Source organism: Spermophilus citellus, assembly GCF_964194105.1.
Source record: "Spermophilus citellus genome assembly, chromosome: 11".
NCBI lineage: Eukaryota > Metazoa > Chordata > Mammalia > Rodentia > Sciuridae > Spermophilus > Spermophilus citellus.
The window spans coordinates 38,793,267-38,814,931 of record NC_138192.1 but is presented as its reverse complement, the minus strand read 5'-3'; the positions used below and the strand labels follow the sequence as shown (position 1 = coordinate 38,814,931).

Sequence of the window (21,665 nt, the reverse complement as noted above, 5' to 3'; positions counted from 1 at the left end):
CCGAGCAACTCAGGAAGATTACAAGTTTGAGGTCAGCCTCAGCAATTTAGTAAGACCCTCGGCAACTTAACAAGACCCTGTCTTGAAACAAAAAAAAAAAAAAATAATAAAAATGAACAGGGATGTAGCTCAGTAGTAAAGTGTCCCTGGGTTCAATCTCCTCTACCTTAAAAAAAAAAAAAAAAAGATAATAATAAGAAGAAAGCGGGCTGGGATTGTGGCTCAATGGTAGATACTAGGTTCCATCCTCAGCACTACATACAAATAAATAAAATTGACAACTAAAAAATATTTTTAAAAAATAAATGAAAAGAAAAATCAGCCTCCTTATATCAGAGAAAACATTCAGCATTTGCTTTTTTGAGATTGGCTAACTTCACTTAGCATTATCTTCTCTAATGAACTCTAGGTAGGGCAGAGGGGTAGGAGGGGAAAAGAGGGGGTATGGGTTAGAAATGATGGTGAAATGTGATGGACATTATTATCCAAAATACATGTATAAAGACATAAATTGGTGTGAATATACTTTGTATACAACCAGAGATATGAAAAATTATACTCTATACTATACTCTATTTGTGTAATAAGAATTGTAATGCATTCCACTGTCATATATAAATTTTAAATATTAATAAAAAAATAAGAAGAAGAAAGTTCGGGTGGATATTTCAATGACAGAAGAATAGTCTTCAGGATATTGATGACCTAAACAAGAATATCTTGCATTTTTTGATGAAGCATTATTCATATCTAGAATTTGCATTGGGTTCTTTGCTGTAGTTTCCATATCTCTGTTGAAATCCCTTCTCATATTTATGTATGTTGTCTACCTTTACTGGTGGATTCTTTAGCATCATAACTATATTACAATGTCTATCTGATAATTCCACCCCCTGGGCCATCTGAGTCAGTGCCGGCTGGTTATTTCTCCTCTTGACCATGGGTCACTTTTTATTGTTTCTTTGAATGCTTCATTGCTGGTTTGAATTGGTTCGGTTTGGATTGGTTGTTTATATACCAGACTTTGTAAAATAATAGTTGAGACTGGAGACTGAAGTTAATGGGGTTTACCTCCAGTAAAGGACACTCCCCCCTTCTTCCTTCCAAACACCACCATGGCAGGTTGAGCTGGGTTCAGGCTCTGGGGCAGCATTCGTTGGCAGGTGAATGCAGACTCACCTTGTGATTGGACATCTCAGGGTACTGACCTCTTCTGCCTGCCTGTGTGTGGCTAGTAGATGTTCATCAAGATGCTGGCTGCTCCCTCTTCCCACTACAGCCGATCTCACACTCTCTCTCCAACCTACCAAGGAGGAATACCGTCATGGACGTCCGCCACTCTCTGGAACTCAGTGCATTTCAGTGTCTTTACAACCTCAGCTCCCCGTTGGGTGTTTTAAAACTGTGATTTTTGTACCTGTCCACTCACTCTTTTAGTGCGGTGCATTTATAAGTGAATTTATATTGAGAAAATGACTCATAATTTCAGAAAAATTATCTCTATCTTGTATATTATAGCCCAATAAATTCTAAATGAATTTAGATTTGAAATATTAGAAGAGATACAATAAAAGTATTAAAAGAATATAAATATGACTTTCATGTAATCTTGAGATGTGGAGGAAAGTGTCAAAACAAATACCAAGAAAACGTAAAGAAAAATGGATGAATTAGACTAAATAAAAAAACCTTAACTTACATATAGCCCCAAAACATATAAATTAAAAAGTAAATGATGGGGTTGTGGCTCAGCGGTAGAGCGCTTGCCTAGCACATTCGAGGCCCTGGGTCTGATCCTCAGAACCACATAAAAATGAGTTAATTAATTTAATTAAGGTATTATGTCCAACTACAACTAAAAAAAAAAAGTAAATAAAAACCTGAGAGAAATTATTTCTAAAATTTATAAGACAAGGAATTAATAGCATTAATATGTAAATAACTATTTAAAAGAGAAATAAACATAAAAAATAAAATAAAAATTTGTTAATAAATAAAAAAAAATAAAGCTGGGCCACACTTGTAATCCCAGCTACTGTGGAGGCAGGAGGAGGGCAGGGCTGAGGCCAGTTGGGAAAATTAGTTAGATGCTGTCTGAGAACAAAAATTTTTTAAAAGGTGGGGGTGATAGCTAGGGATATAACTCAGTGGCAGAGCATTTACCTAGCATGTGTGAGGCCCCAGTTCAATCCCCAGTACTTCAAAAATAAGTAAAATAAAAAACACCCACCTCAGTAGAAAGATTAAGTAAGAAAATAAATGAGTCCTTTGCAAAAGAAGAAAAATAAATGGCCCAAAGTGATAAAAACGATTCATTTTAATGAATAATGAAATGTAAATTGAAACAATAGTGGCCTATCATTTTTCATCTATCAACTTAACAAAGCTTACTGATTATCCTTTGTTCAATAAATACTGTTGAGTACCTCTCACATGAGTGATCTCCGTGTGTCCCTGAGAGCCAGAATCCAGAAGTTGAGTTGACAGTGTCTGCCCTCAGAAGCTCACATTCTAGTGGGAAGAGAGAAAAGACCAAAAAAAAAAAAAAAATAGGGGAGAAAGATAAGAAAAAGTAAGGATTTAGGGGGCAAAAAGGAAAAATAATGAGAAAGACAATCTAATAAAAACGGGCTCTGAGGAGATGGCTGAAGAAAGTAAGTGGGTGGCCATTTGGACGTCCAGCGGGGGGACCAGCTATTGTCCCTGAGGCGAGGACAGGAGAACAGGAGGTAAGTCAGCCTGGAAAGAGCGAGTCCAGTCCTGAGAGCCAGCACAATGGAGTCAGAGACCTTTGATGCCTAGAAACTATGCAGTCATGCCACCCTTCTTGAAGGACAAAAGAACATTTATCAAAAGCCTAAACCGCATACCTACTTTGACTCCAAAATTCAAATTTTTCTGAATTTATTCTAAAGCAATAATCAGATGAGTACACAAAGATATACATACAAAGATGTTCATTACGGCAGTATTTACAGTTGGAAACAACCAATGCTTTCAACACCTGTGACTACTGAAATTGTGGGATATTCGTACAATGGAATTCTTTATGACCATTAAGATCGATGATATACTTGTATGCATTTTGACAAGGAAAAAGGTTCACAACATGCTATAAAATGTGAAAGATGGTAGAATATGTGTGCTGAGAATCCATTTTTGTTTATTTGTATGTATTGATACATATAGAAAATCTAGAAGTACAAATGTCAAAATATTCATGGGTACTCTCTGATGGGTTGTGGGTTGTAATAATTTTCATCTTTGCAATGAATTATGTGTTCAATTTTCTTGCAATCACCATGTATTATTCATGTGATCTAGAAACACTGTTTTCAAAATCTAGTTAAGACGCTGCTGATAAGAAACACATCTAAATGATAGGGAAAAACTTTTTAAAAGGAAGCGTCTTTGGAAAATGCAGAGAAAAACAAAGCAAGATTGACAGCATCCGAGAAGAAAAGTCTATGATATAATAAGAAAGCACTTAACGAAACCGGGTGCAACCAAAGTTGTACTCAAATGTAGAGTCATAACTGTTCAGGTCTCTGTCACTTCAAGAAGATACACTGAGTTATATGGACATATTCTCCTCATATCCTGGGCACTAGTGAGCATCAGCCAGCTGAAAAATGTTTTTAGTCATCCAAAAAGAGGGAAAGAATAATCCATTGGAAACAACTTGTTATAACCCTCAGGTTTGGGAATCCATTTATTTTAACACAAATATTAGTGACCTTTTATGTAATGACTAAGGTTCTGAGGAAACTAACCCTACAGTAGGAAATCTTGGAAATTTTGAAATGTTTTACTCTTTTCAAATTCAAAATGATTTTAAGAACTGATAATATGCAGCATTGGTAAAAAGGCCAGATGCAGTAATATCTTTTTTTTTGGTACCAGGGATTAAACCCAGGGGCACTTAACCATTGAGCCACATCCCCACCCCTCCTCACCTTTTTTTTTTTTTTTTTTTGAGACAAAGTCTCCATAAGTTGCTGAGCCTGGCTTTGAACTCAAAATCCTCCTGCCTCAGCCTCCCAAACCACTGGGATTACAGGCATGTGCCACCATGCCCAACTTGACATATGCTTTCCATGAGAGGACAAATTAGTACCCTCCTGGAAAGAATTGGGTATTACACATTAAGATTCTTTATTTTGGTGGGGAGGGTACCAGGGATTGAACTTGGGGGCACTTGGCCACTGAGCCACATCCTCAGTCCTACACTAAGATTCTTAAGAGTTTTCCTCCCCCTGGGCCCAGCAAATGCTCTTTTAACCCAACTTTCCCAAAGCCAGGCTCAGTGGTGCACACCTATAATCTCATCAATTAGGGAAACTGAGGCAGAAGGATCAACAATTCAAAGCCAGCCTGGGCAACATAATGAGACCCGGTCTCAAAATAAAAAATAAAAAGGGCTTGGAATGTAACTCAGTGGTTAACCACCCCTGGGTTCAATCCTCGATACCAAAAGAAGGAGAAAAAATAAATAAAACTATCCCAATAGCCTGAAATACAATGATATAGAAATGTTATTTTGGTATTATTTTAAATAAGGAGAAATGAATAAGCAAAAACAAAAATGTTTAGTTCTGGCAATAAGGAAGCTATGAATGGTGGTATATCCAAAACTGGAAATACTTAGTAGTCAAATACTGCATTTATTAAATTTTTCTTAATAATTTGCAAAAATTCTTGGGATAAAATATTAAGAGAAATAAAAGAGGACTCAACACTGTTTGAACAGTATGCTTTCAACTGCTACCTTAATATGTGCAAAGAAAAAAGACCAGAAAGAAGGAAAGACGTCATTACTAGATTAGGTTAGTAGAATCATAAATTGGTAGAATTAGGTTAGTAGGATTATAAATGATTGCCATTCGTTTACAAGTTTTCTACTTTCCTGTATTTTAAATTTTTTCCAGAGGAGACAAACTAGTTAATTCGTTCATTTTCTATTGCTGTCATAGAATACCACAGATTGTGTAGTTTACAAAGAAAGTTGATTTTACCCATAGTTTCTGGAGGCTGGGAAGTTCAAGAGTGTGGTGCTGGCACCTGGCAGGGTCTTCATCCTCCATCATAACATAGTGGAATGAGAAAGGGCAAGTTATGCATGCAAAAGAGAGACCCCAAAAGGCAGACTGCTTTTATTTCTTTATTTTTTTATATTTTTATTAGAGCTGTATAATTATGCATAGTAGTTGGGTGCATCCTGACAAACTATACATGCATGGAAATTGATTTCAGTTCATGATCCCCACCCTTTTCCCTCACGTCCTCCCCTCCCCTCTCCTTCACTCAGCACTGTTTTATAACAGCCTACTCTTTCAATGACTAACCCCTCCCACCACAATAACATCGATCCATTTTTGAGGGCTCTGTCCTCATAACCCAGTCACCATCCAACATTAGCATATGGCAAATCAAGTTTCCAACACATAAATTTGGGGAATACAGCTAAACCACAGCAATTTTTTTTTAAAAAAATCTATTTAAAATCTCAGAATTTTTTTTTTAAGTCTCAAAAATTGAATATGCTTTAGCTCACTCTCCTACCCTGCTCCAGCCCAGGTCCTACTAGTATGAGAAGAGGGTACCACCAGGGGAGATGAGTAAACAGAATGCAGGGCAGAAATATAAAGGCTGCTCTTGCTGAGTACACCTAGAGTCCCAGCTACTTGGGAGTCTGAAGCAGGAGGATTGCTTGAGCCCAGAAACTTGAGGACAGATTGGGCTACAGAGCCAGACTCTTCTCCTGGGAGCTGAGCTCAGCAGAGGAGAGAAGCCTTTTTAATTTTTTTAATTTCAAGAGATGGGTCTACTGCTGGTTCCGGCAGATCCAATTAAAAGACCCAGCTATCCCACTCCTCAGTCTATACCCAAAGGACTTAAAATCAGCATACTATAGTAATGCAGCCACATCAATGGTCATAGCAGCTCATTCATAATAGCTAAACTGGAAGCAACCTGGATGCCCTTTAATAGATGAATGGATAAAGAAACTGTGGTGTGTATACACAATGGAATATTACTCAGTGTTAAAAGAGAATAAAATCATGGCATTTGCAGGTAAATGGATGGAGCTGGAGAATATAATGCTAAACAAAGTAAGCCAATCCCAAAAACCAAAGGCTGAATGTTCTCTGGTAAGTGGATGCTGATCCATAACAGGGAGGGGGGAGGCATGGGAAAATGGAGGGCAAAGGGGAAGAGGGTAGACAGGGTGCATGAAGGCAGGAAAGATGGTGGAATGAGATGGACATCATGACCCTAGGTACATGTATGACTGCACATATGGTGTGACGCTGCATCGTGTACAACCATAGACATGTAAAGTTGTGCTGCGATTGTGTGCAATGAGTCAAAATGCATTCTGCTATCATATATACCTAATTAAAATAAATAATTAATTTTTTAATTTCAAGAGATGGGTCTACTGCTGGTTCCGGCAGATCCAATTAAAAGACCCAGTTATCCCACTCCTCAGTCTATACCCAAAGGACTTAAAATCAGCATACTATAGTAATGCAGCCACATCAATGGTCATAGCAAGCAGCTCATTCATAATAGCTAAACTGGAAGCAACCTGGATGCCCTTTAATAGATGAATGGATAAAGAAACTGTGGTGTGTATACACAATGGAATATTACTCAGCGTTAAAAGAGAATAAAATCATGCTGGGTACGGTGGCACACACCTGTAATCCCAGCAGCTCGGGAGGCTGAGGCAAAAGGATCCCGAGTTCAAAGCCAGCTTCAGCAAAAGTGAGGCCCTAAGCAACTCAGTGAGGCCCTGTCTCTAAATAAAATACAAAACAGGGACGGGGATGTGGCCCAATGGTTGAGTGCCCCTGAGTTCAATCCCTGATACCAAAATAAAAGTGCCCACCCCAGGGGGGGTGGGGGGGGTGGGGGGGGAACCAGGTCTAAGTAGCCACACCTGTAATAGAGGCAGGTGGAGCAGGGGTTCTCAGCCCTGGCCACAGTGGAGCTGGGGCTCAGCAACCACCGTTTTGAAGCTCTCCTTCGGATTCCCTTTGCCCAGGGCGAAGATCTGCTGGGGAAGTGAATCTGGTAAGAGGAGCAAAGAATCAGAGGTCTAGAGACAGCTGAGGATGGCCTGAGGGTGCCTGGGCTGACCTACACCACCTGGCTGAGCCTGGCGGTCACAGCCCAGGCAGTCAGCTGCACGGAGTGGGCTCTCAGGGGCAAAGACCTGGAAGGTGGCAGGTCCTTGCTGTATGTGCTCATGGGGAGTCTCAGACAAACCAAAGCACCCAGACAGGAGTCGCTCATCCACCGCTCATGTATCCCCTACATGACGGCAGAGTGGAGGACAAAGTGGGACCTCACAGATCCAGGGAGGGTGGTGACATCCCACTCATTCACCTTATACCCAGATGTATTAAAAAAAAATGAGACCTTATGAGATAACTGTAGGGTCACAGGAGGTTGAGTACCTTCATGAATATCCCCCCAGAGCAACGGCACAATGTCCTGCAGAAATGCAGCACACTGGATCCTGGAGATATCAACAGTCTCGTGCAGAGTTCCCCGGGGTAATTCGTATCTAATTAGCGTATGTTTAGTTCTACACAATTTTATCACGTGTAGGTTTGTACATTCACCACAGCAGTCAAGATACAAAACAGTTCTACCTGTTGTCCTTTTTCTTTTTTTAAAACCAGGGATTAAACCTAGGGATGCTTAGCCACTGAGCCTCATCCCCAGCACTTTTTTTTTATTTGGAAACAGGTAGAACTGAGTTACTTAGGGCCTCACTGAGTTGCTGAGGCTGACCTGAAACTTGTGATCCTCCTGCCTCAACCCCCTGGGTCCTTGGGATTTCAGGTTGTGCCACCACATCCAGCCCCCAATGTCTTTTAATAACTATAAATCTTAACCCTTGGCAACTACTTATCTGTTCTCCATTCTTATAATTTCTTCATTTTGAGAATGTTATATAAGTGGAATCCCACAATATTTAACATTTGGGCAGGTCTTTTCCACTCAGCAAAATTCCCTTGAGATTCTTTCAAGTTGTTGTGTTTAACAGTAGTTCATTCCTTTTCATGACTGTATAATACTCAAGGAAATGGCCATACCGCAGTTTGTTTAACCATTTGCCTGTTGAAGAACATCTTGTCTGTTTCCAGTTTGGGGCTATTATGTGTAAATTCACCATTTTATTATTCGTTGTTTTGTTGTTGTTGTTGTTGTTGTTGCTGTTGTTTGTTTCCTTTTCTTGTTCTCATTTTCCTTTCTTACCTTCCTGTGAGTTAACTGAACATTTTTAGGATTCTTACTTGACCTCTTTGTAGTATTTTTTGTATATGTCTGTATAGTTTTTGATGGTGGAATGAGATGGACACCATTACCCTAGGTACATGTAGTAGTTGTTCTGTTTGCACGATATACAAATATGATTTGTCAAAAAAATACGATTTGTCACAATCTACTGATTTCAACATTTTGCCACTCAAGGTAGAGAGTGGTATTATGATTTGACTCTGGAATGTCCTCGAAAGGCTCGTGTGTTGAAAGCTCGGTTCCCAAGGCAGTGGTATTCAGACTGGGGCTATTAACTGGATTCTGAAGACTCTGAGCTCCCCAGTGGATCTGTCCACTGGGGGATTAATACTTGGTTGTCATCCCTGGGAACTGTAGACGGTGGGACCTCGTTAAAGAAAGGAGGTCACTCGGGCTGTGTCCTGGAGGGGCTCCTTCCTTTCTCTCTTCTCTCCCCTTTTCCCCTCCCTTCCTTCTCCTTCTTCTCCTCTCTCTCCTTGGTGGCTGCCGTGAAATGAACGGCTTGCCCCCACCACATCTTCCACCGTGATCCATCTGCCTCGGAGTCCACCAACCATGAGCTGGAACCGCTGAGCCACAAGAAACCTTTCCTTAGGTATTTGTCCCACGGCTTCTCATAGCAGGTCTCCTGCCACTCACATGGCTGTTGCCCTGCAGGGAATGCACAGATACTTCCTCACTTACAGTCGGGTCCTGTCCCAGAAACCCCACCTAAGGTGAAAATATCCCCCAGTGAAAAGCACATGTCTACCCCCACCTTAGCCTAATAGCCCAGTCCACCTCAGCCAATTGAATTTTTGATGACTAAGTGGCTGACGGGTGGCTACGCTCACTATCGATACCCAGCATCAAGTATAGAGGGCATGGTACGGCATATTACTAGCCCAGGAAAAGCTCAACACTCAAGTTTTGATGTTTTGTTTCCACTAAATGTGCATCACTTTCACACCATGGTAAATTGGAAAATTCCTAAGTCAAACTATCATGAGTCAGTCCCTCTGTATTGCTTCTGATAGGAAGATTGTGTGTGTGTGTGTGTGTGTGTGTGTGTGTCTTCAGCTTTCAGAAGTTTAATTGTAGTGTGCTGAGACATGCAGTTATATTTGGGGCTTACTCAGCTTCTTGAATCCATAAATGTATATCTTTTTATCAAATATGAAATATGAAATGTTTTCACTCACTATTTCTCCAAATACACATTTAGTCCCCTTCTCTTTCTCCAGCTGAACTCCAGTGAGATAGATGTTGAATCTTTGGCTAGAGTCTCACAGGTCCTGAAGATTCTGTTCATTGCTTTAAGTCCAATTTGGGTTTTGTTGTTTGTTTGTTTGTTTGATTGGTTGGTTCATTTGTTTGTTTTTGTTGAGATGATGGTGGTTTGTTTTGATTTGGGGTGGGTTTTTTGGGGTTTTGTTGTTGTTGTTGTTTGGTTTTTTGGTCCTGGGGATTGAACCCAGGGGTGCTAAGCACTGAGTTACAACCCCAGCCCTTTTTATTTTAAGACAGAGGCTCACTAAGTTACTCAGGGCCTCGATAAGTTGCTAAAGCTGGCCTCCAACTCGGGATCCTTGTGCCCCAATCTCCTGAGCCTCTGGGGTTATAAGTGTGCACCACCATGCTTGGTTTTAGTCCATTTTCTGGTTTTTGATCTTGTTTGTTTTTAAATATCTTTATTTTACTTATTTCTTTTTAATGTGGTGCTGAGGATCAAACCCAGGGCCTCACACATGGCAGGCCAGCCCTCTACCACTGAGCCAGATCCTCAGCCCTGCATTCTGTGTTATTTAGATTGGGAAAATTCTATCGTTTATCTTCAAGTTCACTGATTCTGTCCTCTGCCATCTCCACTGTACTACTGGCTTTTAAAAAAAAAATTTTCCATTGTTGTATTTTTGGGGGTATCATTTTTATAACTTTTATGGGGTTTTTTTGCTGAGATTTTCCAGTTTATAAATTTGTTCCAAGAGCATTTGTAATTGCTTATTGAAGCGCTTCTCAGATGGCTAACAGTAATTCCAACACCTGATTCATTTCTCTGTGTTGGCATCAATTGATTTTTCTTTTCAAATTCAACTTGAAATTTTCCCAATTTGGGGTGTAATGACTGAATTTTTTATTGTATCCTTGACTTTTTTTTTATTATGTTAGGAGTCTTGAGTGGATTATTAAATATTTGACTTCAGCAGTCAGCCCCCTGTTTAGGTTGAGCAAGCAGGTCCTGATCCACTTCGCGGTCTGTGGTTCCAATAACAATCTCATTTTTTAAGCCTTTCTGACACTATTTTGGTCTGCACGGCTTACCCGATTCCTTCCATGGGTCCCTGTTGGGGCTGCAGGACACAGAATCCCCAGGCTTAGGTACCTCTAGGTAGGCAGAGAGATTCTCCAGTCCAAGGAAATGAAGAGACTCCCGGGATGGGACACTGGGTGGGGTGGGTATCCTTGCTGGTGGGGACCAGCCATTGCACCTCACCCCATCAATTCTCAAACTCCTTAGAGTTGCTGAGGCTCCCCCCTGGTGTTTTTGGCAGCACGGCAGGTCCCCCCAGGCCGTCGTCCTCTGCCAGGTGTGGCTGTGAATTGACTTGCCTCTGTTCCTCCAGGCCTGAGGTCTCAAACAGGCTTACCTTCCTCTTCCACTGGTCAGCACCCTCCTTTGGCTCTCTCTGGGGTCATTTCCAGGGGATACTCCTGTGCCTAGCAGGGAGGAACCAGGAGAAACGGGTCACCACCAGCTTGTCGGGATCCGAACTGGACCAATTGCTTTTCCTTTCTCTGTCTGCTCCCGTCTATCCGCTTTTCATCCATCCCATTGTGAGCAGAGAAAACCCGAAGACGTAATGCCACCCGGTGATCCCCGTCTGAGCCAATAATTGCTAAGGATTTCTTTTATGTCTTAGCTCTTGTTTACGAAAAGTTAAACTCACACAGATGTGGAGAGTCGGTGACATCAAGATCCCACTTGTCCTTCTCCAACATCCACAACCAGCGGCCCATCAGGTTTCCTGAGAGTTCCTGGCCCCTGGTGCAATAGACCATTTAAAGTAAACCCCAGACACCACATGTCTGGATCCAGCTCAGTGTTTCAGACACAGCCTGGGGGTGTGTGCACTGGGTATAGGCTCCAGGCCCAAATCTAAAGGGACTCTGGGTCTTGCTGTAGCCCCCCAGAGTCGGGTAGCAGGGGAATAGTCTGGCCCAGGGGCAGCCCCCTGCCCCAACCCATGTCTCTGAGTTCTGCATCCCTGTTTGTGGCACAGGAACTTCCAGGCCCCATCCCCGCCACAGAGGTTCCCAGGACTGCCTAGGAGGGCTCCTCAGTCCCTCCCAACCTCGACCACGGAAGTCACCATGTGTGTCCCTCCAGGCCTCCCCTGTGATCACAGGCTGCCCACCCAGAGGCCCCAAAGGGACTGAAACGCCCTCACAGACACCCTGGGAAAGAAGATTTGGAAAATATTCAGCTCTCAAGCAAAATTCACCTCTTAAGCCTATGGCCAGGTGCAAACTCAGAGCACCTGATTCTGGAATCGAGAAGCTGAACAGGCTCACTCTGCAGGCCCAAAACCACCCCAGGCAAACAAAGCTTCCAGCCAAAGAGGGAGATGTCGGGACTAGGAGATTCAAATGAGACAGGTGTCTTAGAATTAAAAAAAAAAAAAAAAAACTTCCATAAAAACGGGGAAATGGGGGGCTGGGGTTGTGGCTCAGAGGTAGAGCACTCACCTAACATGCGTGAGGTACTAGGTTCGATCCTCAGAACCACATTTAAAAAATAAAATATATTGTGTCCACCTGTAACTAAAAAATAAATATTAAAAAGGGGGAGGGATGGCTCTGCCAGGGGAGCAACTGAAAGGCACACAGAAGTCCCAAACCTTGCCGGACAAGGAGACTCCAAGCACCACAGCCAGAGGATGTGTCCTGCCATAGAACCCAGTTCTTGGGTTCCTTGAGGGCTGGGTGCCTGAACATGGGACGGTTCAGAGAGGTTATGTAATTGGCTGTAAGTTACACAGCTAGTAGGCAAAGCTAAGATATGAACCCCACACCCTTTTCCTAACAGCCCCACTTGACCTCATAGGATAGGTCCAAGACCTTCTTCCTTGGACCACTCAGCCAAGGTGGGCCTCCCGGGACCCGCCTGAGGGTAGAAGGAGTGTTCCAAGCCCCAGTCACCCAAATATCAAGTTAGGGGACAAATACCCAATAAAAGGCCCTGGCGCAGCCCCAGGCTCCGTGACCTTGCCAGTGACCTTGCCTCCCAGGCTGGCTTCATCATCTGCAAAAAGACCTTCCCAAGAACTGCCCTGTGGCTTAAAGGAGACCCCGCCTAACTAGGCCCAGCCAGACCAGCACTCCCCTGGCCATTAGGAGGGTGAGGCTCTGAGCTGGGCGGCAGTCCCCAGACCCCGCAGGCCTGAGCTGTATGCCATCCTTGCTGCTGAAGAAAAGCTAACCTGTGTCTAGCTACTCAGAAACTGGCTTCCATCCTTCCAGTCGGCACGGCGGCTGCCCTGGCCACAACAGAGCCTTATCGCTAGCGTGGGTCTTGAGCCAGGTGGACAGTCCAGTGCACCACACACGGTGCAGCCCCTGTTCCCAGGAGCTGTGGAGTGAGGAGATACGGTGGCTGCCCAACTACCTCGCAGTCATCCCTCGGGGACCCAGAGAAGGACACAAGCCGCCTCCTGCAGCTCAAAGCCCCTGATGAGCTGGAGCCAGGTTTCCCCTAAATGTCTAATTACCACAAAATCTCCTCCTTCAAGGAGGAGAGTTAAAGAAGGAAAGGGAGAGAAATGGACAGGAGGAATGTTGCTATTTGGAGCAATAAAAGCAGAAAGGATCATGGCCAGCCAGGCTAACAGCTGTAGAGACTAAGGCCTGGGCTCAGGATAGGCGAGACCCCTCCCCACTGTGCCACTGGGACAGCCAGGGTCCTGCTAGGCTGGGGAGCCTCTCTGAAACATAGGCCTTCTCCATAAAGCACCTCAATGTTCTCCATATCTGTGCCCCCACCAGGACCCAGACCCCATGAAGGCCCTGGAGCCTGGCCCATGGCGCTAAAGGAGCTGGGGGTGGGGAGCAGTCAACTGACTTGTCCCAACTGACATTAATGTATCAGGAGAGTGAATCTTGAATGTCAGTGGAGATGAGCTGAGTTAAAAAGAGCGAGGCCAGATAAGGGGGCCAGATGTTATCTTCCAGGAAGGGTGGCCTGAATTTCACAGGCAGAGAAGGAGGGGGGACAACCACCATGCAGGAAACAGAGGACAGACGTGAACCGGTCACAAGTCCAAGTGAATAGAAGCTGCCAGATGGCCCTTCCCCAGGGCTCTGCACTGCACTGGGGCTGAGGATAGAGGCCTTCTTCCCCCCAACCTATGCCCTGGCTCCAGGTGGCTCCAGGAAGCCAGGGTAGGGGACAGAGCAGCAAGTGCCCCCAATGGTCCTTGTCTCTGCCTATCCCTTTTAATCCTCAACAGGGCCCCTACCCACCCCCAGAAGATATCTTCCTCCCTCTGTCTTCTCACACTATCCACTGCCTCCCTGGTGGCCCCCACATACCAGCTGGGTCAGGACCCCTCTGGACAGAGAAATAAACTGTACAAATCCAGGAGCTTCCCCTGGACATCCTGGATCTACACACAGTCACCTCCCCCTCCCCATCCCACCCTGCCACACACACCCTCCCAGGACACAAATCTCTGTCCTGGAATTTCTCAAAGCATGGCCCTGCAGAATAAGTTCCAAGCAAAAAGGTCACGCTGGGCTACGCCTTACCAAGCTGGCAGAACTCTCCCTGCAGGGCCTGGAGCTACCCTACCCACGACTCAGTCCCAAGGGCCCTGTGGAGACCTAAACGCAGAACTTCCACCACAAGATTCTGCCTCTGACCCAGAAGTAGGCCAGGTCCCACCCAGCAGGACCCACCTGTCCTGGGCCCCACTTGACAGAGGAGTCACTGAGATCTAGAAATGGCAGTGGGATGAGTGGCCAGCTACCATGAGCAGTCGCCCAGAACCAGCAGGGGAGGGCTGTGGAAGGGTCACAGTGCAGTCCCCCATGGTCTGCAACCGCAGGATGAGGGGGAAGACCAGGGCCATGTCTCCTTGTTTGAATTGCTCAGATTCTCATTAATCTATTTATATTCTCACCTTGTCCCTATAAGAATTTAAGGAGACCTTTAAATTCAACAGGAGAGAACACAAAGAAAAGTGAGAGCCAAGGCATAGGAAGGCGGCCAGGGGCGTGGGAAGGGCAGTGGCAGGTGCTGCTCCGCTGGCTGGGCTCTGCCCTTAGGGAACATAGTCATTGGAGCCCCTACCCAGCATCTGACCTGGTGGAGATCTAGAATTCAGGATGGCTCCGGTGGCGGGGAGGGAGTCTACACCGCCGCCCCCCCCCCACACACACACACACACCTGGCACACAGCAGGCCCTTCAAAAGCTCAGGAGGAGGCGGGGACAGCAGGCGTCCCAGTGCCTCTGGTGGTTTCTTCCAGTCCGTGTCCTTTAACCCACAGGACAACCCAGCGTTTCCCTAAGGGTCCGACTAGAACGTGTCCCTTGGGGGCCCCGAAAAGACACTGGGCAGGGCTTCTGCGCCCGCTGGAGAGAAAGGCGCCCTGTACTTCGGGTTACGGGGGGAGGGGACACCTGGCCAGGGGTGCTGCGCAAGGGAAGCCTCCCTGGAAGAGGAGGCTGGGGACACCAGTTGGAAGGACCGCTCCCCCGCCGGAGGCCGGACAGCAGCGGGTACTTGGAGGGGTGGAGGGGAAAACGGTAAGAGGCACAATAGGTCCTCGCTTGAAACCCCACTGTCCCACCTCTGGAGTCAGCACTGGACCCTGAGCCAGGGCTGGTCTAATTACAGGGGACTCCGATTCCACCGAGATCGCGAGACCCTTTTAAAAGTTTGTCCCCAAACAAAACCCCTCTCTCCGCCTCGCCACGGGAGGCTCTGAGGACAGACGCGGTTGCCCTCCTCCACCCCTTCGGAAACAACAATGGGCAGCCGGCCGAAAGAGAACCAGGGAAGCAAGTGTGGAAAATCCCCCAATTTTGCACTGTCAACTGCTCGGCGCTCGGCGAGCCAGCGGCTTCCGTGCTGCCCCCGCGCGTCACTCAGCGGGACTGCATCCCGGGAGGGAGGGGCGCCGCCGTTGATCTCCTGGTTCTCAGACTCTGAGGACGCATCTTGGGTAGGGAATAATGTTCGGTTCCTAAAGTCGAAATCTTTACCGCGCCTTGCACTTTCCTGAGCCAAAAACGTACAGTGACTTGCTTTTACTGGATCATCACATCTTTCCACCAGCGGTGCTCTTTTTTTTTTTTTTTCTTGACATTAAGTCAGAGACAATGCATTAAAGAATTGATGAAGTGTGTCTTCAGGGGACCAAGATAGCCACTGAGCCCAGGAGCAGCGATAACTCTTCCCAACTCTCAAAAGCATGCACTCTAAGCACTGCCTCCAGCAAACCACTTCCCTTATGGTCCTATACAATCTTATACAACCTGTGGGGAACCTTGGCTACTGGGCAGAATCAGGTAAAAAGAAAAGGAAACCGCAAATAGAAGCACCCACTGACTGTCAGGCCCGGGCTGTGCCTGTATGATCTCAATGGAAATCCACAGCAACCTTTCAATGGATGTGTGAACACCAAAGGCAGCAACCTGAAGAAAGCTGCCCAGGCAGTGAGGGCTAGCACCTACATTCCACGATGCTCTCAAGTATTCAATGATTCGTAAAGCAACTTGACCTCAGGCTTGTGACTCATCTGACCTGATGTTGAGAGCCTAGAAACTCACCCGTCACCCCCTGAAATCTCATGGTGCATGTGCCAGGTTTAAGTCAAAGTGGAAGATTGAGTAAAATCCTGTAGCCAACAAGGAAGATTTTCTTCCTTCTAAAAGAATTCAAGAAAGGAAGGGCTTCCTGAATAATTGGGTTTCCCTGGTGGTTTCGGGATTTGTTTGTTTATTTTTGTACAGAAGCTTGAACCCAGGATTCAATCCAGGTTAACCCAGGAGCGCTTAACCGCTGAGCCACATCCCCAGTCCTTTCTATTTTTTTTTTAATTTTGAGACAGGGTCTCGATAAGTTGTATAGGGCCTTCCTAAGTTGCTGAGGCTGGCTTTGAACTTGCGATCCTCCTGCCTCAGCCTCCCAAGCCACTGAGATTTAGATATGCACCACTGTGCCTGGTCCCAATTAGCTACAATGGCAAGGAGGAAGTTTGATTCAACCCCTCTGGGGTAGATGTCATTGCTCCATGGGTCAGGCTGTTCTGGCTCCCTTTGCAGATTGTCACATAGGCAACAACTCACTGGGGACCCTACACCAGGCCCTTCTTTCCTCTCTGGAGTCAGTTTCCCCATTGTGACCAAGAGGTCATCACAGGGTGGGTCCCAGATCAAGCACAGAAGGTTTTCTTGGCCTTCCTGAAGTATCCCAGCTTTCTCTTGACCATTCTGGGACCATATTCCCACTTGGCAGCAGTGACTATTACCAGCACTGAGAAGTGGCTTCTCTAGACCTTCTCGCTGTCCCCCACTTCAGACCTGAGCACCAGGGAAGGGAAGGGTTCTGGAACCAGGCAGCCCAGAATCAGGATCCCACTTCTGGTAACTGTCCCAAGCTCGGCTGGCCCCAGAACCAGTATAGTAATACTTTGGAACTTCAGTTTTCTCTTCTGTAAAATGTGTATCATAGACTTGGGCTTGCTCATGAGGATGGAAAAGACACAGCTATAAGAAAGAACCTGGTACCCAGAGCTCTCAATACAGAACACCCTTAATTACAATCTGCTGCTTGAAAAAGTGCTCCATCTGGGTAAGGATACCTGGTGGGTTGACAGGGCAGCTCTCCCCTGTGGCTCTGGGCTGCTGCCTCCAGCCCTGTGCAGGAAGACTCCCCAGGCCTCAGCCACAGATGGAGTCCAGGGACTGTAGGCAGAAGCAGACAGCACCAGGCACACTGCTGTGCTCCATTGTGCCACCCCTCCCCCCCCCCCACACACACACACACACTCCTAGCAAGAATGAACATTCTCCCTGGAGAAGCTAGATCAAGCTGCCCCCAGGCTTCCGTGGTCAAGGACAGTTTTAAAGCAGATTATAAGATGAGCAGGACTTTCAGGTCCTGAATCTCACCAAGGACAACCCCCCCCCCCAGCCTCTAGGTCACTCTATACTGTGCTCAGGGCCCTGCACCCCTCCCTCTAAGTGGACCAGATATTCCTTCAATCCCTTTGGAAAACTGCATCTCCCCTTTTAGTTGGGTTTCCTTCTTGAGGATTTCTTGGTGTGATCTACCATATTTTTTAACAGCGTTTTTGAGACATAATTGACATGCTGTAAGCACTCAGGACCCCCACCTGCACTCAGGTCCCTAACAGAATGGAAAATGGCAGAGCTTGATGTGGACATCTAACCCAGGCCTGACAGTCAAACTCACTCCCAGAGGCCACACTGGCAGGCCAGGCAGGCTCCCCATGCCACTGTGAGATTCTGGACCATCATTTTACACCCCACCCCAGTTCCTGCTCCTTGGAGGGTCTACAACCTCTGCATGGAGTCAGGGTACTGGGTGTGGCCCACTCTCAGAGCTGCAGTGTGCACCAGGCTACACCAGATCCTTCCATCCTGGGATCCACTGGAGACCCCATCTTGCAAGGTGTGCACCAACGGGAAGGCCCAAGCTGGACACCACCCAACACAGGATGGACCCAGGACACCATCACACCCTCCAACCCACCCATGAAATCAAGAAGTTAGAATTTGCTCTGGACTCTCACAATTTTTAAATGTTGGCTCCGCTTTTTATAACTTCTTTTATTGGAGTATAAACATGAAGGCGAAAAATGCACATTGGTTGAAATTCTTTTCAAACAAGAAGAGACTGCATTAAACTGGCCCGCAGGCCTCTGCAGACATTTCAACATCTTTTCACAGAAGAACTCCCAGTGATGGTCCCAAAGCTACCCAGGGGGCAGGGAGCAAGGAAGGGGTCTTACCAGGCTCTGGGTCGGCTCCCTACCCTCCCTTTCAGTTCCTGGCCCTAGTTCAGTCGCCCCAACCCACGTGGTGCTCCCGACCCCCTGGTCTCTCGAAGTGTAGCTGAGCCCTCTTGAATTTAGAACTTCTGAGTGCCCAGCATGCAAGGTCAAGGCTTCTCCTCCGGTGAGGACAAGGGTGCCTCCAGACCTGGGGAGGAGCAGGGGACCCAATCCCCAGAGGCGCTGCCGCTGAGTGCTCCGGGCCCAGAAGGATCGCCCGGGCCTCGGTTCCACGCTCCCTAGTCGCTCCCGACGCTTCTTGCTGACTGGAATCAGTTCCCGGTTTACAGCTGCCCGCCTCCTGGCTGCGACTTCACCGCCAGAGACACCAAACCCGGCGCCCAGCACTGGCCTGTGGCCCCCAGTGCTCCATAGGCGGAGCCGAGGATCCGCGCGGGCGGCGACGACAAGAGGCGCCGCGGGGGCGGGCCGGGGGCGGGCCGGGGCGGGGCGGCGGCAGACTGCGGAGACGCGGCGGCGCGCGGGGCGGCGCAGAGCGTTCTCGGCGCGGAGCAGAGCGGGCTGGTGCGGAGGGCGAGAGGCGCGGGGCGCGGGGGGGTCGCGGCCGAGCGGGAGCCAAGCCGGAGACGGGCCCGGGAAACCGGAGCCGGTCAGCGAGCACCCATGGCGCCGCGGAGGCCCGGGGCCCGCGCCGCTGCGGGCAGCCTGGGCGCCGAGTAGCCGGGCCGGGCCGGAGCGCGGGTGGCGGCGGCGGAGGCAGCTGCGCCGGCGCCCCCCGCCCTCCCAGGCCCCGCGCCCCGCGCCCGGGCCGCCGGCGATGGTGACACATGCGGCGGCGGCGCGCCGGCGGCAGGACCATGGTTGAGCGCGCCAGCAAGTTCGTGCTGGTGGTGGCGGGCTCGGCGTGCTTCATGCTCATCCTGTACCAGTACGCGGGCCCGGGGCTGAGCCTGGGCGCGCCCGGCGGCCGCGCGCCGCCCGACGACCTGGACCTCTTCCCCACGCCCGACCCGCACTACGAGAAGAAGTACTACTTCCCAGTGCGCGAGCTGGAGCGCTCGCTGCGCTTCGACATGAAGGGCGACGACGTGATAGTCTTCCTGCACATCCAGAAGACAGGCGGCACCACCTTCGGCCGACACCTCGTGCAGAATGTGCGCCTCGAGGTGCCCTGCGACTGCCGACCCGGCCAGAAGAAGTGCACCTGCTACCGACCCAACCGTCGCGAGACCTGGCTCTTCTCTCGCTTCTCCACGGGCTGGAGCTGCGGGCTGCACGCCGACTGGACCGAACTCACCAACTGCGTTCCCGGCGTGTTGGACCGCCGCGACCCCGCCGCGCTGCGCACGCCCAGGTGAGCGCCTGCTGCGGGAAGCGCGGTCGGGACCCAGGGCCGCGGGGATGTTCAGCGCGCGGGGCGCCCTGGAGCCTGGGTCCTGGCTCCGCCAGGCAGAGCTGGGCCAACTCTACCCTCTTGGGGCCCCCGTTCGCCTCGGCCCTTTCCAACCTGCAGGCGAGGCGCGCAAGGCTCCCAGCTCGTCAGCTCTGGCAGCTGTCACCCCTTCCCTCTGACTTCCCTCTTAACATCTCTGTGCCTGTCTTTGCTCCACGACCGGCCTGGCTGCGTGGTGCCCTGACTTCCTTCTGGGTCAGCGCGTGCTGCAGCGGTCTGGCTGCCCCACCTGCTGTGCACCGCTGGCCGGCAGGAGAGCTGATCCGCCAGGGTACGGTACGGTCCAGGCTGGCCTCACACAGCCCGGTGGGTCTTTGGGAGGGGAAGCGTGTTCCCTGGTGTGTATACAGCTCACCTGGAGAGTTCACCTCCCCGCGTCCCTCTAATACCAAAAGTGGAGTGAGAAGTGAGGTCCCTCTCCCTGAACCTGTGGTGCCCCCAGCCCAACGGTGCCCCCAGCCCAACGGTGCCCCCAGCCCAACAGTGCCTGCCTGCTTTCAGCGGGGTGGGGAGGAGCTGCCCGGGAAGGGGTGGGCTCTGCCTGCCGGTATGTGCAGGTAGAACAAAGGCCCTGAGTGACCTGGGCCTGGGGGCGGGGAGAAGGCTGTGCTACCTGCCCTCCCCAGCCCAGAAAGAGAAACAAAAGCTGCCAATTGGGGGCTCCCTTTCCAGGGAACCCACAGCCAGGTTAGAGCGGGTGAGCTGTTCCAGTAGTACCTGTTCAAGCAGACACCTTTTGTCAGGGCTCCCCTTCCCCCTGTATGTGTAAGATTGAGAGACCCGGGGCTGACCTGTGTGTGGACAAGGGTGCTGGGGGTTTCCTGGAAAACACTTTATAACAGATCCCCTGGCAGTGCTGGGCATCTGGCACATAAAGTTGGGATTGTTTTCCTCCCGTTCTGCAGGGATGCACCTACGGGACCTTCTCCCCAGATGTCAGAGCTGGGAAAGACCAGAAGTGAAGCCTTCTTGCCTGCCTTTTGTTTCTGTTTCTCTTCCTTAGGACTGAATTTGCAAACAGATTGGGGGGGGGGGGGGATGCAGTGAGCCTGCCTGTGACTGACAGGATATTCCTAGGCACTCCTGGGTCAGAAAGGTACGGGCTCCCAGGTGGGCTTGGGAGATCCTACAGGAAGGATGCGGCTAGCCTAGAGCTGGCTGGTCCATGACACTGCTTTCCCTGAGTCCTTTTTTTTTTTTTTTTCCTGTGAATTTTCTCAGATTTTCAGATAATAGGGATCCTGAAACTGAGGGAATATTCCCACTTTCCTTTAGTTGTACCACATTCCTCCCTCAGCAGCTAAGAATTGGTGTTCTGGGATCTTAGTTTAATGGTTACAGAACTGCCTGTCCTGAAAGATTGTTTCTGCCCAATCTGCCCTGCACAGATGCACATTCCTGGTGCAGGACCCACCCCCCCACACCCCGTGGTCCAGCCGCACTGTGCTATAGACAGAGCTGTGCCTGGCAGCTGTGGCCATCCACCCTTCCACCAACCAGGGCTGTAGGCTCCAGAGCTGAACACTGACATACCTCACCAGCCCAGGTGGACACATTCCTGCCTGCGGGAGGCTGAATCCTATCTGTAGGAGAGCTCCAGGGGAGTGTGCAGACCGGTCCTGGGGTTGCCAAGAGGCTGGGGCTTTAGAAGTGAGCTTACCTAGATTGCAACCAGGGTGCTCTTTCTGCAACCCTGTGAGCCCCCAGGGTTGGGAGGCTTCTGGTCTCCTTTCTCCAGAGTTTATTCCCCAGAGCTGGAGGCCCCAGAGGAAGAGGCTCCAGCTGCCCTCCCACCCTGGAGTGGAAGGAGCAAGTGAGGTAGATGGGCCCCGGGTGCTACACGAGAGAGGCCCCAGCACCTCCTGCCTGGGAAG

General features: G+C 48.7%; 1 protein-coding gene and 1 long non-coding RNA gene across 2 annotated transcripts in view; one reads left to right on the top strand and one right to left on the bottom strand.

Moving 5' to 3' along the window:
• Positions 1-8,835: 8,835 nt before the first annotated feature.
• On the bottom strand, positions 8,836-15,306 carry LOC308631081. The gene is made up of 3 exons (XR_014018107.1): positions 14,742-15,306; positions 10,944-11,013; positions 8,836-8,967 (listed from the first exon to the last, which is right to left on the bottom strand). It is a non-coding gene; the product is annotated as an uncharacterized lncRNA (long non-coding RNA).
• A 3,548-nt stretch (positions 15,307-18,854) lies between these two features.
• The window catches only part of HS6ST1 (heparan sulfate 6-O-sulfotransferase 1), a 47,659-nt gene continuing 44,848 nt past the window's right edge, over positions 18,855-21,665 (top strand). The window contains exon 1 of the mRNA XM_081260427.1: positions 18,855-19,692. Coding sequence (XP_081116553.1) covers positions 19,166-19,692 — 527 coding nt within the window. The 5' untranslated portion in view covers positions 18,855-19,165. The remainder of the gene's footprint in view (positions 19,693-21,665) is intronic.